This window comes from Aulonocara sp. 'chitande type north' Nkhata Bay, linkage group LG9 (assembly GCF_057382095.1).
Source record: "Aulonocara sp. 'chitande type north' Nkhata Bay isolate Kocher_YH1m ecotype deep benthic linkage group LG9, A_spYH_male_GT1.1, whole genome shotgun sequence".
Classification (NCBI taxonomy): Eukaryota; Metazoa; Chordata; class Actinopteri; order Cichliformes; family Cichlidae; genus Aulonocara; species Aulonocara sp. 'chitande type north' Nkhata Bay.
This window is the reverse complement of record NC_141352.1, coordinates 17,722,649-17,742,841: the sequence shown is the minus strand read 5'-3', so window position 1 is coordinate 17,742,841 and position 20,193 is coordinate 17,722,649. Positions and strand designations below refer to the sequence as shown.

At 41.3% G+C, this 20,193-nt stretch overlaps 1 protein-coding gene across 4 annotated transcripts in view; it reads left to right on the top strand.

Annotated features, from left to right (window-relative positions):
- prex2 (phosphatidylinositol-3,4,5-trisphosphate-dependent Rac exchange factor 2) overlaps positions 1–20,193 on the top strand; it is a 91,503-nt gene that overhangs the window by 6,779 nt on the left and 64,531 nt on the right. For 2 of the 4 annotated variants that reach the window (XM_086306174.1, XM_086306173.1), the window contains exons 2-8: positions 9,609–9,680; positions 10,585–10,707; positions 12,128–12,232; positions 14,277–14,378; positions 15,189–15,350; positions 17,946–18,079; positions 18,647–18,750. In XM_086306174.1, coding sequence (XP_086162300.1) covers positions 9,609–9,680; positions 10,585–10,707; positions 12,128–12,232; positions 14,277–14,378; positions 15,189–15,350; positions 17,946–18,079; positions 18,647–18,750 — 802 coding nt within the window. Of the gene's footprint in view, positions 1–9,608; positions 9,681–10,584; positions 10,708–12,127; positions 12,233–13,142; positions 13,286–14,014; positions 14,038–14,276; positions 14,379–15,188; positions 15,351–17,945; positions 18,080–18,646; positions 18,751–20,193 lie in introns of those variants that run through there. The other 2 variants (XM_086306177.1, XM_086306175.1) reach the window with 2 other exon arrangements.

Here is a 20,193-nt window from a genome sequence, read left to right as displayed (position 1 = left end):
AAGTGTCTCTCTGTTTCTAAATAAGTTCTGTTTGCAGACATCCTTTCTGTGGCTTTCTTTTTTTTTTTTTTGAAGATATAAAATTGCTGGACTTTGTATGAAGGATGAATTAGCCCCAATATTAGACATGTTAATTTTACACTGTCCTTTTGTAGTCAAGGCTAGAGTCTTGGTATCTGTACTGTCTGTTGGCAAGAAAACTTTCACCACATTATGAACAATAATAATAAATAATGGAGTTCCTTCAGTGTGGTGCTTTCTGATCTGGTCATTAACAGTCCAAAAAGCAGCAATGATGAGCTGAACCCTGTCAGGAAGGAGATTTATTTGGGTGGGAATACACTCAGCAGTTGTGGTTGGGCAGAATGAGAGTTGGGGAGAAACTGGCAGGGTAGTTGTTTAGTTCTCCTTTGACAAAATGTCCAGTTCTGTCATGTGTGAGAGAGGCTGACGCTGCAGGTTTCATTTTTCCTGCCAGTGCTGCTGAAATGGGTGGCAGGGGGGCCTCCTGCAGATGGTTTGGAAGGTTTGAATGGTAATCAAATGAACAATCGGGCTGTGAGACAGTCATGCTTGGGAGCGCGCCACAGATTAGGAGGCTGACAATTCTGTTTAGTCATCTCGGAGATCAATACAGTGTGCTGTGTGTGCGCCTCTGCTGGGAATCGCCAGCAATCAGTGGGTGATGGTTTGCTTGACTGCACATAGAGATTGTAGCCCTGCTCTCTGGAAACGTACTCTCATCTACTGGAGGCAAGTCTCCCCACCTAATATCCAATTTCGCAATCTTCCTAACATGTTAAACTTGCTAACCACTTGGAGTACAACGATGGGTGAAATTAAACAGACCCACAACTTGTCAGGTATTAAGCTCTGCGGACATGACCGCAAGGATCATTTTATGCTCATGTGCTCATTTCGCTTCAGTGTCGATTGTGAAAGCAGCTCGCCGAGTCAGGCAGAGACATTGGACACAGACATATTCATTAGATAAATTGCTTCATTCCAGCTGTTTATGAATGTACTTGGTGCCAGGGTCAGTGAAAGGACAGCAATAACATCAAAGTGGAGAATTTTTCTAACTTTTACAGACAATTGGGAGTTCTTAGAGATGCCTCAAAGCACATTGCTTATTGGTCTAATATTTCTTTCACAAGCCAGAACTTTGTTCCGGGCTTTTTCAGGAAAGCTCCCTAACCCTAATAACTGGTTATGCCACCCTTGGCAGTCAGGCATTTGCAATAATTGGTGAAGAGTCTTTCACATTGCTTTTGAGAAATTTTGCCCCACTGTTTTTTGCATGATTGTTATAATTCAGCTACATTGGATGTTTTTGAGCATGAATGTCCTATTTTAAGGTCATGCCAGCTCAATCAGATTTAAGTCCGAACTTTGAGTAAGACTCTTCAAAACCTTCGTTTTACTTGTTTGAGCCATGCAAAGGAGGACTTTTTGGTGTGTTTTGTATCACTGTCCTGCTGCATAACCAAACTGTGCTTGAGCTTCAGGGCATGAATTGATGGCCATACATTCTCCTTCAGGATTTTTTTGATAGAGCGCAGACTTCATGATTCCGTTTCAGTTATGGCGAGTTATTCAGGTTCTAACACAGCAAAGCCGCCCCTGACCATCACACTACCTCCACCATGTTGGACTGATGATATGATGTTCTTTTTATGTGAAGCTGTGTTTTATGCCAAATTATCAGAAAACCAATGTTCCAAAAAGTTCAACTCTTGTCTCGTTACTCTACAGAAAACTCTTCAAAAGTTCTTGGGAATCATCAAGATGTCTTTTTTGGCAAAAGTGAGATGAGCCTTTGAGTTCTTTTTCTTCTAGGGCCTCTCCCATGGACGCAATTTTTGCCCAGTCTCTTTCTTATTGTTGAATCATGAACTCTGACCTTATCTGAGACAAGTGAGGCCGGCATTTCTTCAGATCATGTTCTGGGTTCTTTTATGGCTTCCTGAATGAGGAGGCCATTAAAGATCACCAACTGTACTTTTGGAGTCATTTTGGTAGGCTGGCCACTGTTCAAAGTCTTCTGCATTTGTGGATAATGCCTCTCACCTTGGTCCACTGGAGTGCCAACGCCTTAGAAATTGCATCGTAACCCTTACCAGACTGATAGAGGTCAACAATGTTGTTTCTCAGGTATTTCTTTGTGTTAGATTGTGGTGTTTTTTTACTTTTCTATGAGGCTAATTACTTTTTCCTATAGGGCCAGGTGGGTTTAGACAACTTTTTTTGCCCATAAAAACTGAAATAATCATTTAAAAACTGCATTTTTGTATTTATTCGGTCTGTCTTTGGCTCATATTAAAACTTGCTTGATGTGAAACATTTATATGTGACAATAATGCAAAAAAAAAAAAGAAATCAGAAAGGGAGCAAATATTTCACACCACTGTATTTTATATGCTGTTGTGAGAATGTCAAATTTTACAGTATTTTAATTGTTTCTCAGTTCTTATACACACAGCTTCCCAAAATAACACATATTATACAGATAAAAGGACTTTTGTTTACCAGAAGATCATGTAAAATGAATTCTCACTGTGTACTCCGCTGTAAATTAAAACCAGAGGCTTTTATTGAGTTGTAAAGATGAGCTTTAATAGCTGCTTCCAAGTTGGAATTATTAACATTCCCTGTTGTATTTATAGCGTGTGTTTCCTGTATACATTCCCAGTGGAGGAGAAAAAGTCAGCTTGGGAAAGAGGACTAATGAGATGGGAAGCACAGGATGCCTCTAGGAGGTGTCATCAGAACCTGTTGAAGCCAGGAAGGGACCTGGCTTATTGCGGGAATTGCTACAAAGAGCCTTTTCTCTCTTTTCGGATGTCTCCCAGTGTGATCTCTGCACCAGAGACTGTTTGTCTCTAGTCAGTATTTGAAGGAAATTCAGTTTTTGCTTGCCAGGAATTTGGGGTGTGTGGATACGTGTGTTTGTGTGCGTCATAGACATGTGTGTAGGTGATTTACTCTGAATTTAGCCCTTAATACTGTTTTAATTCAAAAGCAGGTCTTCTGCACGGGAAAAATGGCAAAGGCAACATATACTCATATCCTCCCTACAGAGATATGTTAAAAAGGTCAAAGAGGCTCTCTCCTTCTTTTTTTCAATGCCTCTTCCTGCCTTTCCTTCCATCTTTGCCCTTCACTTCTCACCACTGCAGCACCTTCACACACTCAGGTGCTTTCAAAGCTTACCTAGGGGTGCTGAACAGCTCACACCATTGTTACCGGCTGTCCTTTATTACTCTGCTTTACTTTTTAGACTACTGTGGTGGTAGACAGAAATATATATCCAATATATATACACAAGCACACACACTGTATTCTAAAACACAGTTATGTTAATGAGCAAAGCGTCACAGTCTAGTGATTCACTCCAGTGGACTTTTTCATGCTTATGTGTCTGTCTCCAGCTTTGAATGGCTTTTGTCTCATCTTTGTTATTTGCTGATGAGACACCCTAGATCACAGATTGTGATGGAATGATAACAAGTGCATAGAGATGTGCCTATAATTTTTTTTTTTTTTTTTTGGGGGGGGTGCACACAGGATGTTTATGTGTACGTTTGTTTCAGTCACCACAACAAAGCAGATCAGCCAATTGTCCATGGACAAAGGGCCAGTTTCTCTAATAGGCTCATAGAAAGGCCTATTTGTTCTTCTGGAGTGCTGCAGAAGAAACACTGCCAATGAACTTCCATTGGACCTTTTTCAGTAGTGAGCAACAGATCCCACATTACAGCAAAAGCAGCGTAATGCTGTTAAGAGCACAAGTTGTGCTGACAGATGTGTTACTTCACATAATATTTTTACTCTGTTTATTAAAGCTGCGTCACCACTTTAATTTTAGGAAGAGCTTTGTGTTCTACAGTTGCACCAATTGATCCTCAAGGACTTAAAATGGTTGTTTTCCATTTGATACATCAAACACACCCTGTGTTCCTGCCCACTCTTTAAATGGCTCAAACTTGAATGGATTAACAGATGTTTGAGGCTAGCTTTGTACTCAATTCAAAGTCATTTTTGCACCATCGAAGCAGCTACATAGCTTTTTCAGCTTTTCTAATCAGAGCAGCTTGTTTGCATTGTCTCGCTCTTTTTTTGGTTATTTTTAAGCACTCTTCCCCCCCCCCCCCCCCCCCCCCCCCCCTCTGTGGTTCCTACCCTGCCACCGCATTCTGCTGGGCATGCCGAACAACCATGCACTTCACATTCTTCGCAGCCTCTGACACGAGCATGTGCTCTGGCTCGGCACATACAGCGTTCATGTGCACATCCTTTATTTTGGAGCGCAAGAATGTCTGTCATTGTCCTCCTGTCATGTCATTGCTAGCTTACTTATTTGAGGAAGCAAGTGACCTCCGTTTTTGACAAACTCCTTTTCTTGATACATGTGTTTCATTGACAAAGAGATAAACATAAACAAGGGGAGGGGCTAGTTCCGCCGATTGTATCTTTCCAGTCTGGAGGAGAGGTGCCGCGGGGACAGCATTGCATAATATCCATTCACAAAATGTCCTGAACTACTTTGGTCCTCTGGCTAGCCTGTCTGTTGTTCTACTTTTGTATATGACACTGAAGTCCAGAGGACGCAGGGTGTAATCTGAGCTGCACGACTCCTGCAGATATTGAGCGAGCTGTCACTCATGTCTAAGTGTCTAGTCGGTAGTTCTTTTATTTGCTTAACCTGATTTCAGCTTCTTATTCCTAATCCTAGTGTCAGATTATTTAACTTCTCAAATAAGAGCAACACTGTATGCAAGAGCAAAGCAACGATTTACATTACCGTGCCTTTGCGGCCCACAGCATGTAGGCCTTTGCTGATTAATAGCATGTAGGGCCACATGCAGCGATTGCACCGAACTATTCATCACACCCATCTGCTCTGCAGAATAATGAAAACTTTAATGGGGTTTTAATGTGCTGTCCCCACCCTCAGCCATCAAAGTGACAATCCAGGTGATTATACCTGGGCCCGAGGGAACACAATTTCTAAGAGTTTTCTTGTTGGATGCTGCTGATGGAAATTCATGGATCGTAAAGATTGTACTGTATGTCCTAATAGCAACCTTTGCTTGAATATATTTCTATTGGTGCATTTCCATGTAGTACACTACTTTTAAACTGCGTAGTGCTTCCAACCACACATTTAATGCTGAATAATTATACACATGAGATGACAGCTTAACACAAATAAATACCAAACAATGCTACATCTGTTACATCAACGAGTAGAAAAAAACTGTGCCAGTATTAGCGATGGTATAAAAGATGGACCTAGCTGCCATGGCATCACCCGTTGGTTTCTCGAGTCCTGTTTAAAGTCTCAATATGAGTATTGTCATTGTCATCATTGGCTGCAAAACTCTGTCTTGATTTTAAAACATAGGACCAAGATTAACACAGTAGACTTAATATTTTTTCAGTATCACCCAAAACGAGTGACTGAGCCCATAAACTAAGCAAGAAAGTGTTTATCAGTGGTCAAGACAAAAAGTGGTTTTCCCTTAGACTTCTATTGAAGTTTTACAGACATGTGACCACTAACCATGTGACATTAACTTCTCAGCTATTTTGGGGCGTTTGCCAATCATGGTGATTATCTAGGATCATGTGAATAAGGCCCCAGTCACATTGGCTTAGAGACCAGTTCATGGCCATCTTGCAACCATCAGGTATGAAGGAAAAATAAGTTTTCCACATCCAGTTGGGAATGGTTGCAGGGGGTTGATGGCAATCGCTGGGGAAAACTGATTGCTAAAACCTCAGTCTCACAGCCCTCCAGAACAATAACCAACCTACCCTTTGCTAAGTATACATAGTATACCATCCATGTACTCTGTAGTGCATTGCATGTATTCGATTTGAACACACTGTTGCACAAGTAAAAGTACATGCTAACATGTTATTTATTTTTTTAACCTCCTCTGATTTGGCACTGCATCAACAATCATGTCAGAAACAGAGTTTCACTCTCAGCCCTCGGGATTCTGTAACGCTAGAGGTGAAAATGAGTAGGAAGGGGGGTGATGGATCTATTCCTTTTTAAGTTGTCATTAAGCCACCAAGCACCACTTTTTCAGTGTGAGAACTATTGTTAACTAAATATAGCAGAATTTAACTGGATTCAAAGCATCAGGAGACTCAGATAAATCCTAGAAATACTTTTTGTCATTCACTTGCCTGATTGTTGACATCAGAACTCCCTGCAAAGGTAAACTTGTGCAGGTTCTATCTGCCACAGTAGCTACAGTATTTAGAAAGTCTTGCTATGAAGGGCACCTCTGAAGATATTTCTCTCCCACAGTTTGATGGTTTTGCAACTGATGTTGCAGCGGCTTTAATGTGCTGATAGGGAGGAACAGTCCCACTCCTGAAAAAAGCAACACTAACCTGACCATCATTCACTACGTCATTCACAGTTAGAACCTGTGATGCATGATGGCATAAAGCACATTATAAAACCAAATCATGTTCACATATTAATTCTCAAACTCTGAAAGTCTCCTGCTGATCTCAGCAAATGTAACAGACTTGTTTTTTTTTCCCTATATGGAGATTTGCACATATGGCTAAAAGAGCAGACTGATTTTTTTTTCTTTTTTAATTGATGACATTTTGTGGTTTTGAAATCTGACATTATTTCATACTTACATTGACAGCAGTAGTAAATACTCTAACATACTTGAGAGTATTGAAGGCCACTCTTTTCCTTCATTTTCATGAAAGAAGAAAAAAAAGTTGGTAAATGATTAAAAATTGAAATTACTCACTAAAATTCTGAGAAAGTATCTTTTAGAAATCTGGTAGTGATTGAAAAGAGTATTTAAACCACAAAGACCTTCCATAAAAGAAACACAGCTTGTTGTTCAGTATTTTTATGCTTGTTTCTTTAAATCTGGTCTTAGAAGCCATGACATTGACCATGAACGGCTCCCATTGAGCTCTGCAGCCATTGAAGTCTGTTTGCGATTCAACAGTGGTCAGCGCCCAGACACAGTGGACTGCTGCAAGAAAACACATCCTACAAAAAAATTCATTTCACTTGTCACAAGGAAAGAATAGCAAATAAGGAGATTAGTGAGAAGGTGTTTTTTTGTTGTTGTTTTTGTTTTAATGAACTCGCATTAAATTATACCTGAGGTTTAAAGAAAATGACCTTCAAAAAATTATTATAAAATCAATTTTCAATGCAGTTTGTTTCAAGCTACTAATTATTATCATATTGGCAAGAACTGTTAATATTACAACCAAAGCTTTAAGCCACAAAACAGATGCAGTGAAGAGACACTCCACTAACCAAATGAGACTGGATTTGAATGACATAAGTGCTCGATTTAGATACATGCTGTTAGGTGTTGCAATGGTCACCCTGGGTACTGTTACTGTGTCCATATATTCAGCCAGTCGAATTCCCATTCACTGTCCGTGGAGCTGTTCCAGAGCTAGTCTCTTTAACAACATCAACAAGGCACTTTTGGCAGTCGGTTCGGAAGAGATATGTTCGTTTCCACAAATCGAGCCCGAGCCATCCGCAATTCTAGGAATAACGTCCAGACTGATGGTTTTTTTTCTTTTCTTTCTTTTTTTTTTTTAGCACAAGCCTTTCATGGTAACAAAACATTTCTTCATTTGACAAGTCATGCAGTTTATTATCTCCGTCCAATCCGATTTTGTCTCATGCTTTTTTTAATCTGATAAGCATCTCGAGGTGTCTCCTGACATTCTGCAGCAGAGCTCTTCTTAACTGCAGATATGCAGGATAATTAGCGAGTTGCAGATATAGAGATTATTTCTTGTGATACTCCATAAAGGCTGTCTTTGGTGATAGGAAGCACTGTTTTGATGAAAATTGCTCAGCTGAGGTCATACACTATAAGCCCCGGCAGGCCTTTGCGAATGCCTGACGGATTCTGCTTAGTGTTTGTACATATTAGAATTGCTAATCAGATGCTAATGCTAGTGAGTGGCAGAGTTGCGAGGCAAGGCAGCTACAGAATGGTAATCAGCATGAAGTTGGCCTACAACAAAAAGGCTGATTATTTAGGCCCCACTCGTTTTCTTTTTCCCCCCGTTCCAACCACAAATCTAGATTCGTACATTTGCTTGTGCATTTCCTTTTGAAGTGCTGCTTGACGTCAGTACTGTGTGATTAAAAAGATTTCAGTAATTTTTTCACGTTGGCTTGTTTTCTTACAACGGTTAACAGAACATTGGCTTTGTAATTAGCTTGAAATGTAGATTTTACCACCAATCTAGCGCCACCCGCTTTCCATCTGTTCACAATTAATCAAGTGAAACTGTTCAATAAGCTTACTATAGTCACAGGCGCTCACTTAGATCTCAGTGGCAAGGAATAACTCTTGGCTTGTGTGCTCATTAAAGTAACCTGTTAACATGCTTTGTGGTTGTATTATGTTAGCTTGCTCAGGTCAGGCTGCCTGCTGTGTGGCTGCAGTGGGCGACAGATGGCATTATGGCCCTCGGTGGGGCAGTAAGCGGATGCCCATGGTTAGGGTTAACTGCAAAGACAGATGTAGGTTTTTGTTGCTTGAGGTGACTGCGCATCAGTGTGGAGTTTGATCACGTTGATGTTTACAGAACTGCTGTTGCTGCTTTCTGTCCAATGAATGGGCTGCTGAAATGTCAGCGTCAGTCTGTTGTATTGTACTTCAGTCTCTCTTGTCTGCCATGTCGCATTGGCTCGGACTGGTGTGACAGGCCATTGATTGAGTTATAATTCATCATATTGTCATTTCTTGAGTGCTGCTTAATTAACTCTTAAAGTTTTCAGCAAGAAAAAGTTTTGTTTTGGGGGAAAAAAATTGCACTATTGACAGTAATTTCACATCTTCTTAATATTTTATAAAAGTTTCAATTTTTCAGCCTTGCTTCTGATTTCATCACAGCTTCCCGTAAGTTGTATACGAGCATCCATCAAAATGAAAACGATGCAGCAAATTGAAGGTGGATCGCTTTCTGCCAAACCCTATCCCAAGCACTGCACACATGCAGTAAACGTAAAGATTCTCACCTGGTACCCACTGATGGATGTCTTCGTCTTTAAAAGCTCTCCCTTAGGCAGAGTTCAGAAAATGACTAATTTCTCCTTAGTCCCATTTTAGCACTACCTTTGAAGCACACCTTCTTAATTTGCCATTCTCAGAAAGTTCCCTGAAGCATTAAATGGGTTGTCGGGCGCTTATGCAGCAAAGCAGCCTGGGAACCAGTGTCCTCGGAGACTGAAGAAAGTTAAGAGCACTTTCCATCCATCTCAGTTCACACACTGTTGGCCTTTACAATTCACATCCAAAGCCACTTAACGCTGCCTTTGAAATACCACGAGCTGCAATTTTTTTTCCCTCCCCCCCATTTAGTGTAAAGATTGTATTTCGCCAATATCAGGTGTCCATTGTGAAGGTTACCAATTTACTGTGGCTGTGAAGAGTTGCAGCTGCACACAGAAAGCCTCAAATATTGTCTTCTATTCAGCCCGTTTAAGGTTCAAGAGATCAAATGCCAAAAAGCAATTTACTGTGGGACCGTTTCCACAGTGTTAACTGTTGTTTTCCTTTTCTGCTCTGCTTCAGGTGTTCCTGCATCGTCTCAATCAGTACGCAGCCACCAAAATCGAAAAGAATGTCACAGACGAAACGGTGAAGGTGAGAAGCAGTCTTTCGCTCTGACACTGCACTCAGGGGCATTACCCGTGAACAGTTGGGAAGTTTCATTTTACAATTAAGCTTTTTTGGGAGGGGGGTGGGGGTTCTTTCAACCTGAACTTGCATCAAGTTCTGGACTGTAGAAGAAGCAGTGGGCGATCCAGGAAGCAGCTGTAAATATATTCTATTTTTAAATTATCCCAGCTGGAGGATAATAAAGGATGCTCTCTCACAGTGGGAGCGTTTCTTCTCTGAGTTTGCTTACTTTTGAAGGTAAACATGCATTCACTGGATATTTACTGGAAGTCCCGTGTTTTGGAACGTGTCCCCTCATGTTCTGATTTGTTTGGGAACACGCTGACGGGGTTTTTAGATAACGAAAAGGGTCATCGCTGCAAAGGCCGACAGCTGCAATGCCACCGAGCGGCTGAGAGTGCTCCAAAATGAAAACGCAACGATCGGATTTGCCCAGATGTTTTTCCTTTTTTCCTTGGTATCACTAGCTACTAAGTTTATTCTGGCCTTAGAACGCCCATGAAAGACTTCTGGTTTTCATGCTTTGGTTTCATTTCACTCGCTTCACTTATCCAGCACAGTTTTTTTTTTTAATATCGCCACAAAAATGACATAAATAAGGGCAGAAGTCAACACCACATGAAGGCTAAGTTTCCACACAACAAATCTTAACATTGTGTTCCTTTTTTTTTCTTTCTTTTAAAATATCTCTAATTATGTTTGAAATTCAAATATCAAAGAGATCTTAAGCTAAGATACTCATTACAAAGAAACCTCGTTTTTTTTATTCCGTGGCCATCAAAGCACCACCGACCATAAGAGGAAGCATATGCCAAAGTATTGATTCTCTCTCTGCCTCTCTTTCTCCCTCCCTCTCTCTCTCTTTTAGGTCTTATTCTCTAACATTGAGGAGATTCTGGCTGTTCACAAAGACTTCCTGTCCATGGTGGAGGACCTCCTGCAGCCCGACCCTCACGCTCACCATGAAATCGGTCGCTGCTTCTTGCACTTTGTACGTAACTCGTGCAACTCGTGCTTCTGCAAATTGAATGTCAACTCAACGCATTGATGCTACCTCCCTTCGTAATATTCCTCAGTTCACTGGAGCGTGTGATCTGAAAAAGGGGGGGGGAAAAAACGCTCTGTCGGGGCTTCGGTGCACGGTTATGCCGACGTGCTCCACGTGTTGTCAATTTAACTCCCTTGGATTACTCGCGGTGAGAGTGCCCACATGTGCGATATGCCTGATAGAGCTCTGATATACTGCTCTTTCCCGCTGTATATCGCAGTTCTTTGATGCGAAGCCTTGAGGCACGCTGGTGTATAACGGTCTTCAAAGTCTAATAAATCTGAGCGTCCTTCTGTTGGGGATAAGGCGAGTTTGTCAGTCGCATCTAGCTGCTGCTCATACAGGTGCAAGAGAGATGACCTGGCAGTATAAGTGGTACATTTAGGTTTATGACATGATGACCTCATTAGCAAGATGGGATATACTGAAAACTTATGACCATAATTCAGTCATGAGCAGTCATGTGTGTCCATAGAGATGAAACAAATTAGACACGCCTAATGTATTATGCAGCATTTTTCAGAGTTTCCTACTCTGTGTAATTCTTTCATGAAACTTTTATAGCACCAACAAATCACTACAATCTACTCCAGAAATACAAAAAAGCCAGCCAGCTGGGCAGTGCAACTCCCTCTGTGACTCAGGCCTGAACATTAGTTCATGCTGGCTGAAAACTTTCCTTTTGGGAATGCATTGGAATCAGTCAATCCATCGCAAGGCCAGAACATAAACAATTTGGGTGTTCGTAAATAGTCTTCCTCAAAAACACGATTCGAGTCGGGCGATCTGTAAAGTTAATCATAAAGTTCTGTTTTTGTACGCGCTCCCGCTTGTTTTGACAGTTATGTCTCTTCAGATCACCCGCTTCGTCTTCTGCGGCACAGCAGCACGGCTGAAGACTGCGTACTATTTTTGCTGCTTTGTAGTGAGTGATTTAGAGGCTGTGTGGTCTGGGCCCGCTGCGAAAGACAATGAGTATGGATGTCATATGAATGGCTTTGGTGGAAGGTTGTCGGTCATGGCTGCAAGGCAGATGGCAGGATATGATCACTATTATGTATTTGGTGATGAGTGGGACGAATAATTTATATCTTCTCAATTATATATATGTGCTCTCCAGTCAGTTTGCCTCTTTCTCTCTCTCATCTTTCTTTATTTTGCAGTCAGATTTCCTGTCTTCTTTACTGCCCTGTCTGGGTTCATTTGTTTTCTGATGCCCTCCTCTCCTTTCCCATTTTTCTGTTTGACTTTGTTGCCCTCTTTCTGTTGCTTTCTGACCATAATTTCTGCTCCTTACATGTCCCCCCCCCCCTTTTTTTTTTTTTTTTTTTTTTCTCACCTTGACTTTTTCTGGCTCTTGCAGAGGAGCCGTTTTCAGATTTATGACGAATACTGCGGGAACCACGAGAAGGCCCAGAGGCTGCTGCTGGAGCTCAATAAGATCAGAAATGTCAGGACATGTTTACTGGTGAGAAGAGACTCCGAACCTTTGTGCATTTGAAGAAACTGTAAGCAGTCTTAAAAATGTATGTGTTTAGGTTCAGTAACAATTAAATTGTAAGTTCAAGCCTAAATCTGACAAATCTGTTTCAGTTCTTGGTAAAACAGAAACATGATTTCTGGAACAATTACAGCGTCTGAGGTGATTTCTAAGGGCCACTACACACTCTCCTAGGCATACAAACACGCAGTCACCCACACATAGCAGCTGGACAGTGTAAAACCCTCTACTCTGTGTCCCAGTTTGTTTGACAGCTGATGTGGCTCTGCCCCTGTGCGTGGGCTGACTCCCACTTCCTGTTCCGACGTTCTTAGAAACTTTCACTTCCACAGGGGAGCATCGTGTTGCGAGAACAAAGTTGACTACGTTCCCACTGCTGGATTGTGTTTAGGGAGGTCAAAAAATGTGCACATTTTTCTTCTCTGTTTATGCACAGGTCCCCAATCATAGTTTTATCCTCTGTTAATAATTTTGGCTCCTTTTTTTGTGTGTGACAGTTATAAGCATCTCATCACACCCTGTGTTTGGAGACGATGAAAAGACGACGCCTTCTTCCAGTAAAGAGTTAAACACTTAGAAAACCTAGAGTATGACGGCAGGTCTGCTTGTATTGATTGGAGACGTCTGTGGGGAAGTGTATGACCTTTTCTCAAAGTGTAATTGATAGGATGAGAGACAAATGTGCACATGCATGTACTATATACAACTATATGGAAAACTGGTGTCTTTAATCTAAGGAGGCAGTTTAGCCAAAGATATTAACCGACACTGATCTGCTGTGGTCTTTATAGCCTTGACCCTTTGGTAACCTAGCCTGCCATCAGGGCCGTTTGGGTCTCGTGTTACCCTCCAAGCTCCAGTCCGCCATGAGCTTATATACTTCAGGTCATCTCCCAGACCCTACAGTGACCAAGATGGGGATATCCACTCCATATAACCTCCACTATAACCTTTGGCCTGCTGACAGCAATAAAATCTGGTTTAGTGTTTATATTCAGCAGTACCGCTTCTAAATTTCAGGTGAGAGAAAGGTGTGATTGAATATTTCCTCATAATTTGCAATCTACCACATGAATTGTCATGCTGAGGGAGAAAAGTAAAACTTATAGTTTGTGGATAGTGTTGGTAGTGTCGTGATTCCAAAACATGGCTACAAATAACCCAGAAAATACTTCTTACTAAAGTGTAGTTTGAAAGATTACTTCACCTATTAAAATGAAAGAATTGACAGGACTTGAACAAATTGGAGTAGGAAAGTTAGCTATGTGTTTCAAATAGCTTTCTAAATTCATGGCTAACTGTTGAAATGTTTTAGCTAAAGTCTAGTCATAGACAAACACAGCTGAAGTACAGCCAGCTAGCTTGAATTTGGAATAAAAAAGTTGTCAGTAATTTTGCTAAAAGTATAGCTGTAAGTTAAATGTTAGCTAACTCTGAGGGTTAACAGTTGAAATAGCAAGATAACATCATGGCTAAACATCGAAATGGTTAGCTAATGGCACAAATACATTTGTAATGGTTACATCACTTAAAAGAAATAATCAGCTGTTAAATAGTTCTGTATCATTTTGTTAATTTATTGAAGATGAAAATATTTTCACAGCTTTTTGCTAATTTATGCTAACACATAAAGTTTTGTGTATGCATTCAATGTATTTTGATACCTGCTAACTGTTCGGCGCTCTTATTTTAAAACTGGAGACTTTTGAGGTTGTAGCGTCCAGACTTTGGAACAGCCTGCTTGAACAGACTGCTGAAAACTCATTTTATAGGTTAGCTTCTTCATAATCTTTCTCAAATACTTGGTTGCATTTGTTGTATGTTGCAATGAATGTAACACTATATATATGAATCTGTATGCTGGAACATTCATACTTACCTTTTACTAGCTTTAAAGCACTTCGTAACCGGTAATGTTATTTTTTTTTTTTATTATTAGTACGAATTCTCTGACAATGTTTCATATTTCATTTAACTCTCCTCTGTTATCCTCTCCTCTCAATCCCACCAGAACTACATGTTGCTGGGAGGCAGGAAAAACACAGAGGTCCCACTGGAGGGATATCTGGTAGCTCCCATTCAGAGGATTTGCAAGTACCCGTTGCTGCTCAGAGTGAGTATAGTCTTGTGCACGCTAACCATGTGTTAAAGAGATACCACACCCATGCGCCACCTCTGTAGAGCAACTTCTTCCCCTCTTTTTCGTCCAACCACACCTAGTCATTAGTTAGGGCTGTCCCATCCTATTCACATCAACCTCTGCCTTGCTAATGAAACACTGGCCTCATATTCTGACACGTCTCTGCTTTAGTTCCCTGGCACAGCCACATTGCAGGAATAACACGAGGCCTATCATCACCTCCGCGGCCCAGCTGCGCTTTCAGACACTTTGACTGGGCTCATTCACACTGGCACTCTAGGTTGTTAGTTTTGAAGTTTCCATTTTTGAATGTGAAACGTGAGTGAAATGAAATACATTTTCAAAGGCTTGTTTGAGTTGGTGATCTGAGCTGTCCCTATTCATTTATCTTGTTATGATCTATTAATTCTCCCAGGCGCTTTCTAAACAGCCACCAACATATGCGCAGAGATGTTATGATAATAAGGGGGTAATCCGATGCGTTGCGTTTTTGAAGTCTTTCAGCTGCCAGGGCCGTAAAGTAACACCAATACATCCAGAAGAGTGTAAATTGTGCACTAATAGTAGCTGACATGCTAAAACACAGTGTTTAGACTACAGATTATGAGATTGGCATTTCAGCAGAAGGGTTTAAACCACTAAACTCAAAAACCACGAGAGAGTGAAAAGTGAAGTGCTTTTCATGATGGAGCAATATTTGCCAGCTATTCTTCCAACTGCGTCGCTTTAATTATACTTTTCTGTGAAATTATGTGACATTTTGTGTGATCTGTACATGCGTAGGAGCTGCTTAAGAGGACCCCGAAGAAGCACAACGACTACGCTCTGGTACAGGAGTCTCTGCAGGTGATGAAAGAGGTGTGCTCCAGCATCAATGAGGCCAAGAGACAGATGGAAAAATTGGAGATTTTGGAGGAATGGCAGTCGCATATCGAGGGCTGGGAGGTGAGCCTCAGTAAAGCATATTTAATGATTTATTTCATTAACTTTAACTTAACGTCTTGCTGTATTTCAGAGTTTTGGGGATTTGTTTTGTTTTGTTTTTGTCCTAAGCTGAGCTTTCACTACTTAAGCTGAAAGTCATGACTTATTTAAAGTTACTCAGCCCTGTGCCAGCAAGAATTCCACATGGCCTGACTTGTGTAGCCTTTTAAGCTTTCGCATACTCGCCGGGAACAATGACTTGTATTCACAATAGCCATACTTCTTCTGCATGGTTGAGTTAAAGACGTCATGCTTTGGGGTGAGCAGTCAGATCACCATCGGGTAGATTGCACTTCTTTGTATGTAGGGTTATTTTTCCCCCCCGTAGGTAGGCTTAATAAGGGGTCGTAGCAGTTGGAAAAAGTGTAAAAAGAGATGGTAATTGTACAGAAAGAGGGCAGAATACTTATGTAATTGACCTGGCTTCATGTGAAAGGGCCTTAAGGCTTCCAGCACACATGCACACAGACATGCTGCAGTGTTGATAGAGCCTTTTCAGGCAGCAACAGATATTTGTTTCTAAATAGAAAACAGGCTTTTTGACTAAAATGTTTAGAGTTTCTTGCATTTGACTGACTTGTTCTACTTTTTCTATGGTCACCCACAACTTTAAAGAGTTGCTGTATTATTGGATGCCTTTTAGTGCGAGTGTTTTGCTTTACAGTAAAATATATGGCAGGAACTTCAATAGTGGATCCATTAATACAGTTTAAATCCAACCCAAAACCTCAATGTAAGGCCATTATACAGGTTTTAGCGACACACAACCACACACAAATCTAAGAATAGCGTAATCAGAGTCAGGCTTAGTTTTTGGGTGGGGTGACATCTTGTGTTCAACATAATCCTGGCTGTAGCTACTTTGCAGTTTCCCCTCAGTACTTTTTATTAATTGTAAACATTAGCTCATTCTGGAGCTGGTCCTGCGACTGCTGCACGCCAGGCTCTCCGGCTCTAAATGAGATGGAACTAAGAGGGAGAGAAGAGAGGTGGAGGGAGAAAGAACTGAGTGATGGTTGTATCTTGTTTTTCTGTGTGGGTGTTTTTGAGGTATTTCAGTGGGATGAGGAGTGATTGTGAGAGCCGCTGTTTTTTTTCCATTTCTGCTCCTCCTCCTGGGATGATTGCTTGTTAGCGCTGACCCGCTTCACTGCTGGCTACCCTCGGGGCATCCTGGCAGGTTCACCTCCCGTTTGAGAAGCAGGGCTGTGGCCCAAAGTGGTCGCCATGATTGTGTGCTGCCAGCATTCGTCAGGGTAGTGATTGCCAGTTGGTTAGTGTTGCATGTGTCTGTGTTTTGTCACTGTGCACTATAAAAATATGTTAATTTTAGACTAGAGGGTTGTAGTTTCAAGTTTCATTTCACATTCTGTTCTCTAGTTTAATTAGCATGCTTAAAATGTACTTGAGTTGTAGAGTTTGCTTGATTTGGCTTCCTTAGCTTAAAAAATTCTCTCATCTCTCGAGGTAATTGGCAAATACCACTTAATGCTTTATTTTTTTTCCCTCTTAATTAATGGCATATCCTGCTTTGCAATTGTTATGAGTCATTGTCTTACTATGAAAGTAGATGCTTGAATTCTGGATGAAACGGATGATTGAGGGTTTGAAGTGTGAAGCTTTTTCTATGGAGCACGGTTAATATAAAGAACAAGTGAAAAATGCTGCAAAAGAAGTGCAAATTTAAGTGAATAGGATGGAGGCTCTGTTAAAAGCATGTCTAACACAAAGAGGAAGTGTCAGTTCTTCCATTAAGGACACGCTGCTTTACAATCTGGACCGGTGTGATGTTGCCATTGGCCCCTTCAAGTGACCGAGACCTCTTTCTGTGTCTGGTGCGCACACATTGAAAAGCTGCAAATTAGTTTAACATCTGGTCATGGGCCCTTGAAAGAGTGGGAGAGTTAAAAAGAAAAGTGTGGAGGAAGGAATAAAAGATAGCGAAGAACAGAGCAGGGGAAGAAAAGTGAAAAATGATCAGCAGAAGGGAAGGGAGGAAAAGAAGGGGGGGGGGGGGGGGAAACGTGGGATAGGTTTTGGCCCGCCCGTGTCTCCGTTGGGAGCACATTTTCCGCCTCTGTGCGCATGGGGGTTATTTTTAGCTCTGGAGGGCTGATCAAACGTGGTACATAAATTCCCAGAGCAGGCAAGGTAAGGGGAAAAGACAGCACACTTTATCACTTGCAGCAGGAACCCCAACCAATCTGGTGACCAGACGTGACAGTGCAGCACATGGTTGGACTGGACGGGATGTTGTTCTGTAGAGGCTATTAACGGCCGCGCGTTTTTAAAATCCCACAGCAATCTGCTGTGAGGAAGCGGGGGTGTTTTTACAGACCCCTGAGAGTGGGAAGAGGAAAAAGTTGGGCTCTGTAGTCCCTCCTCCTGTTCAGACAATATATGTGAATGATAAATGCCACAGTTTATATACTTTACTATAGTTTAAAATTAAAACTTGAACTTTGTGCACAAATTCCCACGTCTCTCATGCATGTTAATGACAACTCACCTGTTTTTTTTGGGGGGGGGTTTTCCTGCACCATTGTCCATTTCCAGGGTTCAAATATCACAGACACATGCACGGAGATGCTAATGCAGGGTGTCCTGCTGAAGATTTCAGCTGGGAACATACAAGAGAGGATTTTTTTCTTGTTCGACAAGCTTCTGGTCTACTGCAAGAAGAAAAATAGGTGACTTTTTATTCATTACTCTTCTCCAGAGAGAATGAAAATATTATATTTGTGCTAATTCCTGTGTGTCTGTCCTCCTACAGAACATTTAAAGTACAGACTTTATAAATAATTCACTGCACCGTTCCTTTCCTCTTACTATGGGAAGTATTTTAGGTTCTGTTTTGTGAGGGAGTTGGAAAAACGTTTAAGGAGGCAGAGATGGAAGACTCATATTAGAAAAGGATTTAGACGAAATTTTGGGTGATTAATCAAGGTAGGGATATGAACCACCACGTTTGGGTAGTATTTTCCTTTTAGATTGATCTTTCAGATAATCTTCGGATGCAAATAATACGACATTTATTCCGATCAGGCAAAAATGAATCGTGAAACTCGTCTAATTAATCTGTGTTTCGCAGCAGGAAACCGGATGAAGAAGCTGAGTATACAGTATCAAGTATTAAATGTAAAGTATTTTGCTACTGATTACCTTTGATGTCAAAATAGGCTGGTAAGTGTGACAGTCTATTAAATATGATTTAAATGTTTAAGGATTAATCATCATCTTGTTTCTCTCCGTCAAAGGCGTTTAAAAAACAGTAAGGCGTCCACCGAGGGCCCTCGCTACCTGTTCAGGGGAAGAATCAGCACTGAGGTGATGGAGGTGGAAAATGTGGATGATGGCACAGGTGAGCAGTGCTCTAAAAGAAGATACCCTGGTTATTTTGGACAGCTGCTGTTTGAGTTTATTATTTTTTGTCATTGCCTGTGCTAACTTGCCAGGACCACTTACAGCAGTTCTGGCAGCAGGAATTTAAATACATGCCATAATAAGCCACACGGAGAAGTAGACAACATAGTCCTTGGCGTGAGCTGGTGCACAACTGTGTGATTTTTACACTTGGATCGCCAATGGAAAAATGAGACTTACCTATAAACATTTTTTAGACGTCTATAGTTACATATCCTTGGGGCTGTGCTGCTGCTGGTCCTCGGTGAACTTGAGCGCTTGTGTCTTTTGGCCTCACATAGCCACTGATTAGCATTTATATTTGTAGAAGCCATCATTTCCTTTCCAACGGTCCTAGATGGGCAGTAATATTGGGTGTTTTTGGTGAGGGATGGATGGGCTTGGGTCTGGATAAACAGGCGAGGCAGGCGGCAGAGCAGTAACTTGTGGGTGTTCTTCACCACAGGCGGGAGATCTCAATCTTAAAGCCAGGGTGACTGGATTCTTTTAGCTTGGATTCCTATGTTAACAAAGTGCCACGACTTTTTCCCAGGCGCACACTTGCTGCCTGAGGTTGAAACACGCCCTCGGGGCATTCCATATAAAGGACACCACCACCACACCGTCTGTGTTTTTAGACGTGATTGTAATTGATGATTGTAATGGGTCGCTTTTTGTGATAAGCTTAGAAAGAAAAATCAAAGGAATGTTGGGAAGAGACTGGAAGGGGTTCCTAAAAGATGAAAATGATGATGGGTCAAGAGTTCACTTCCTTTATCTGGAGGCTTCTTAACATGTATATACTACAGGCATAGTTAATCACAAGTACGCACCAGCTCTGAAGGAGTATTCTGAGGACTCAGTAGTAAATAATGCTGATTGATGGTCCTCCTTCTGCATTTGTTCCCTCTCGTTTATCTCATTAAAGGAGAAGAGTGATAATCAATGAACCACTCGATAGAAAGTCTGATAGTAGAGCAGGGAAAAATGAGTCCGAGTCCAGCATTTGCAGTAAGACAGAGTATGATATTCTCTGGATGTTGTTTTTTGTTTTGTTTTATGTATTTTTTATTAAAAATAGACCACACGCTGCTATAAAGGAAAGCAATAACTCATCAAGAGGCATGTTTTTTTTTTTTTAATTTATAGATTGTTTTTTTTCTTCACTCCTTTATAGTAGCGCTGATGTCACTATGTCATTCGGCTTTGCTTTTCTCTGCAGCGACTCACTTTGTGCCCCATGTTATTGCTGTGTTTCATGCGGTAACCCTTATTTACTGTGAACCCAACTTCCCAATAACTCTGTTTACAGTGTCACGATCAGTGTACCCACAGACTCATGGCCTTCCCCTTTCAAATATGAAAAAGTTCTCGGATTAAATAAGTCCTCCCCTTGCAAAGA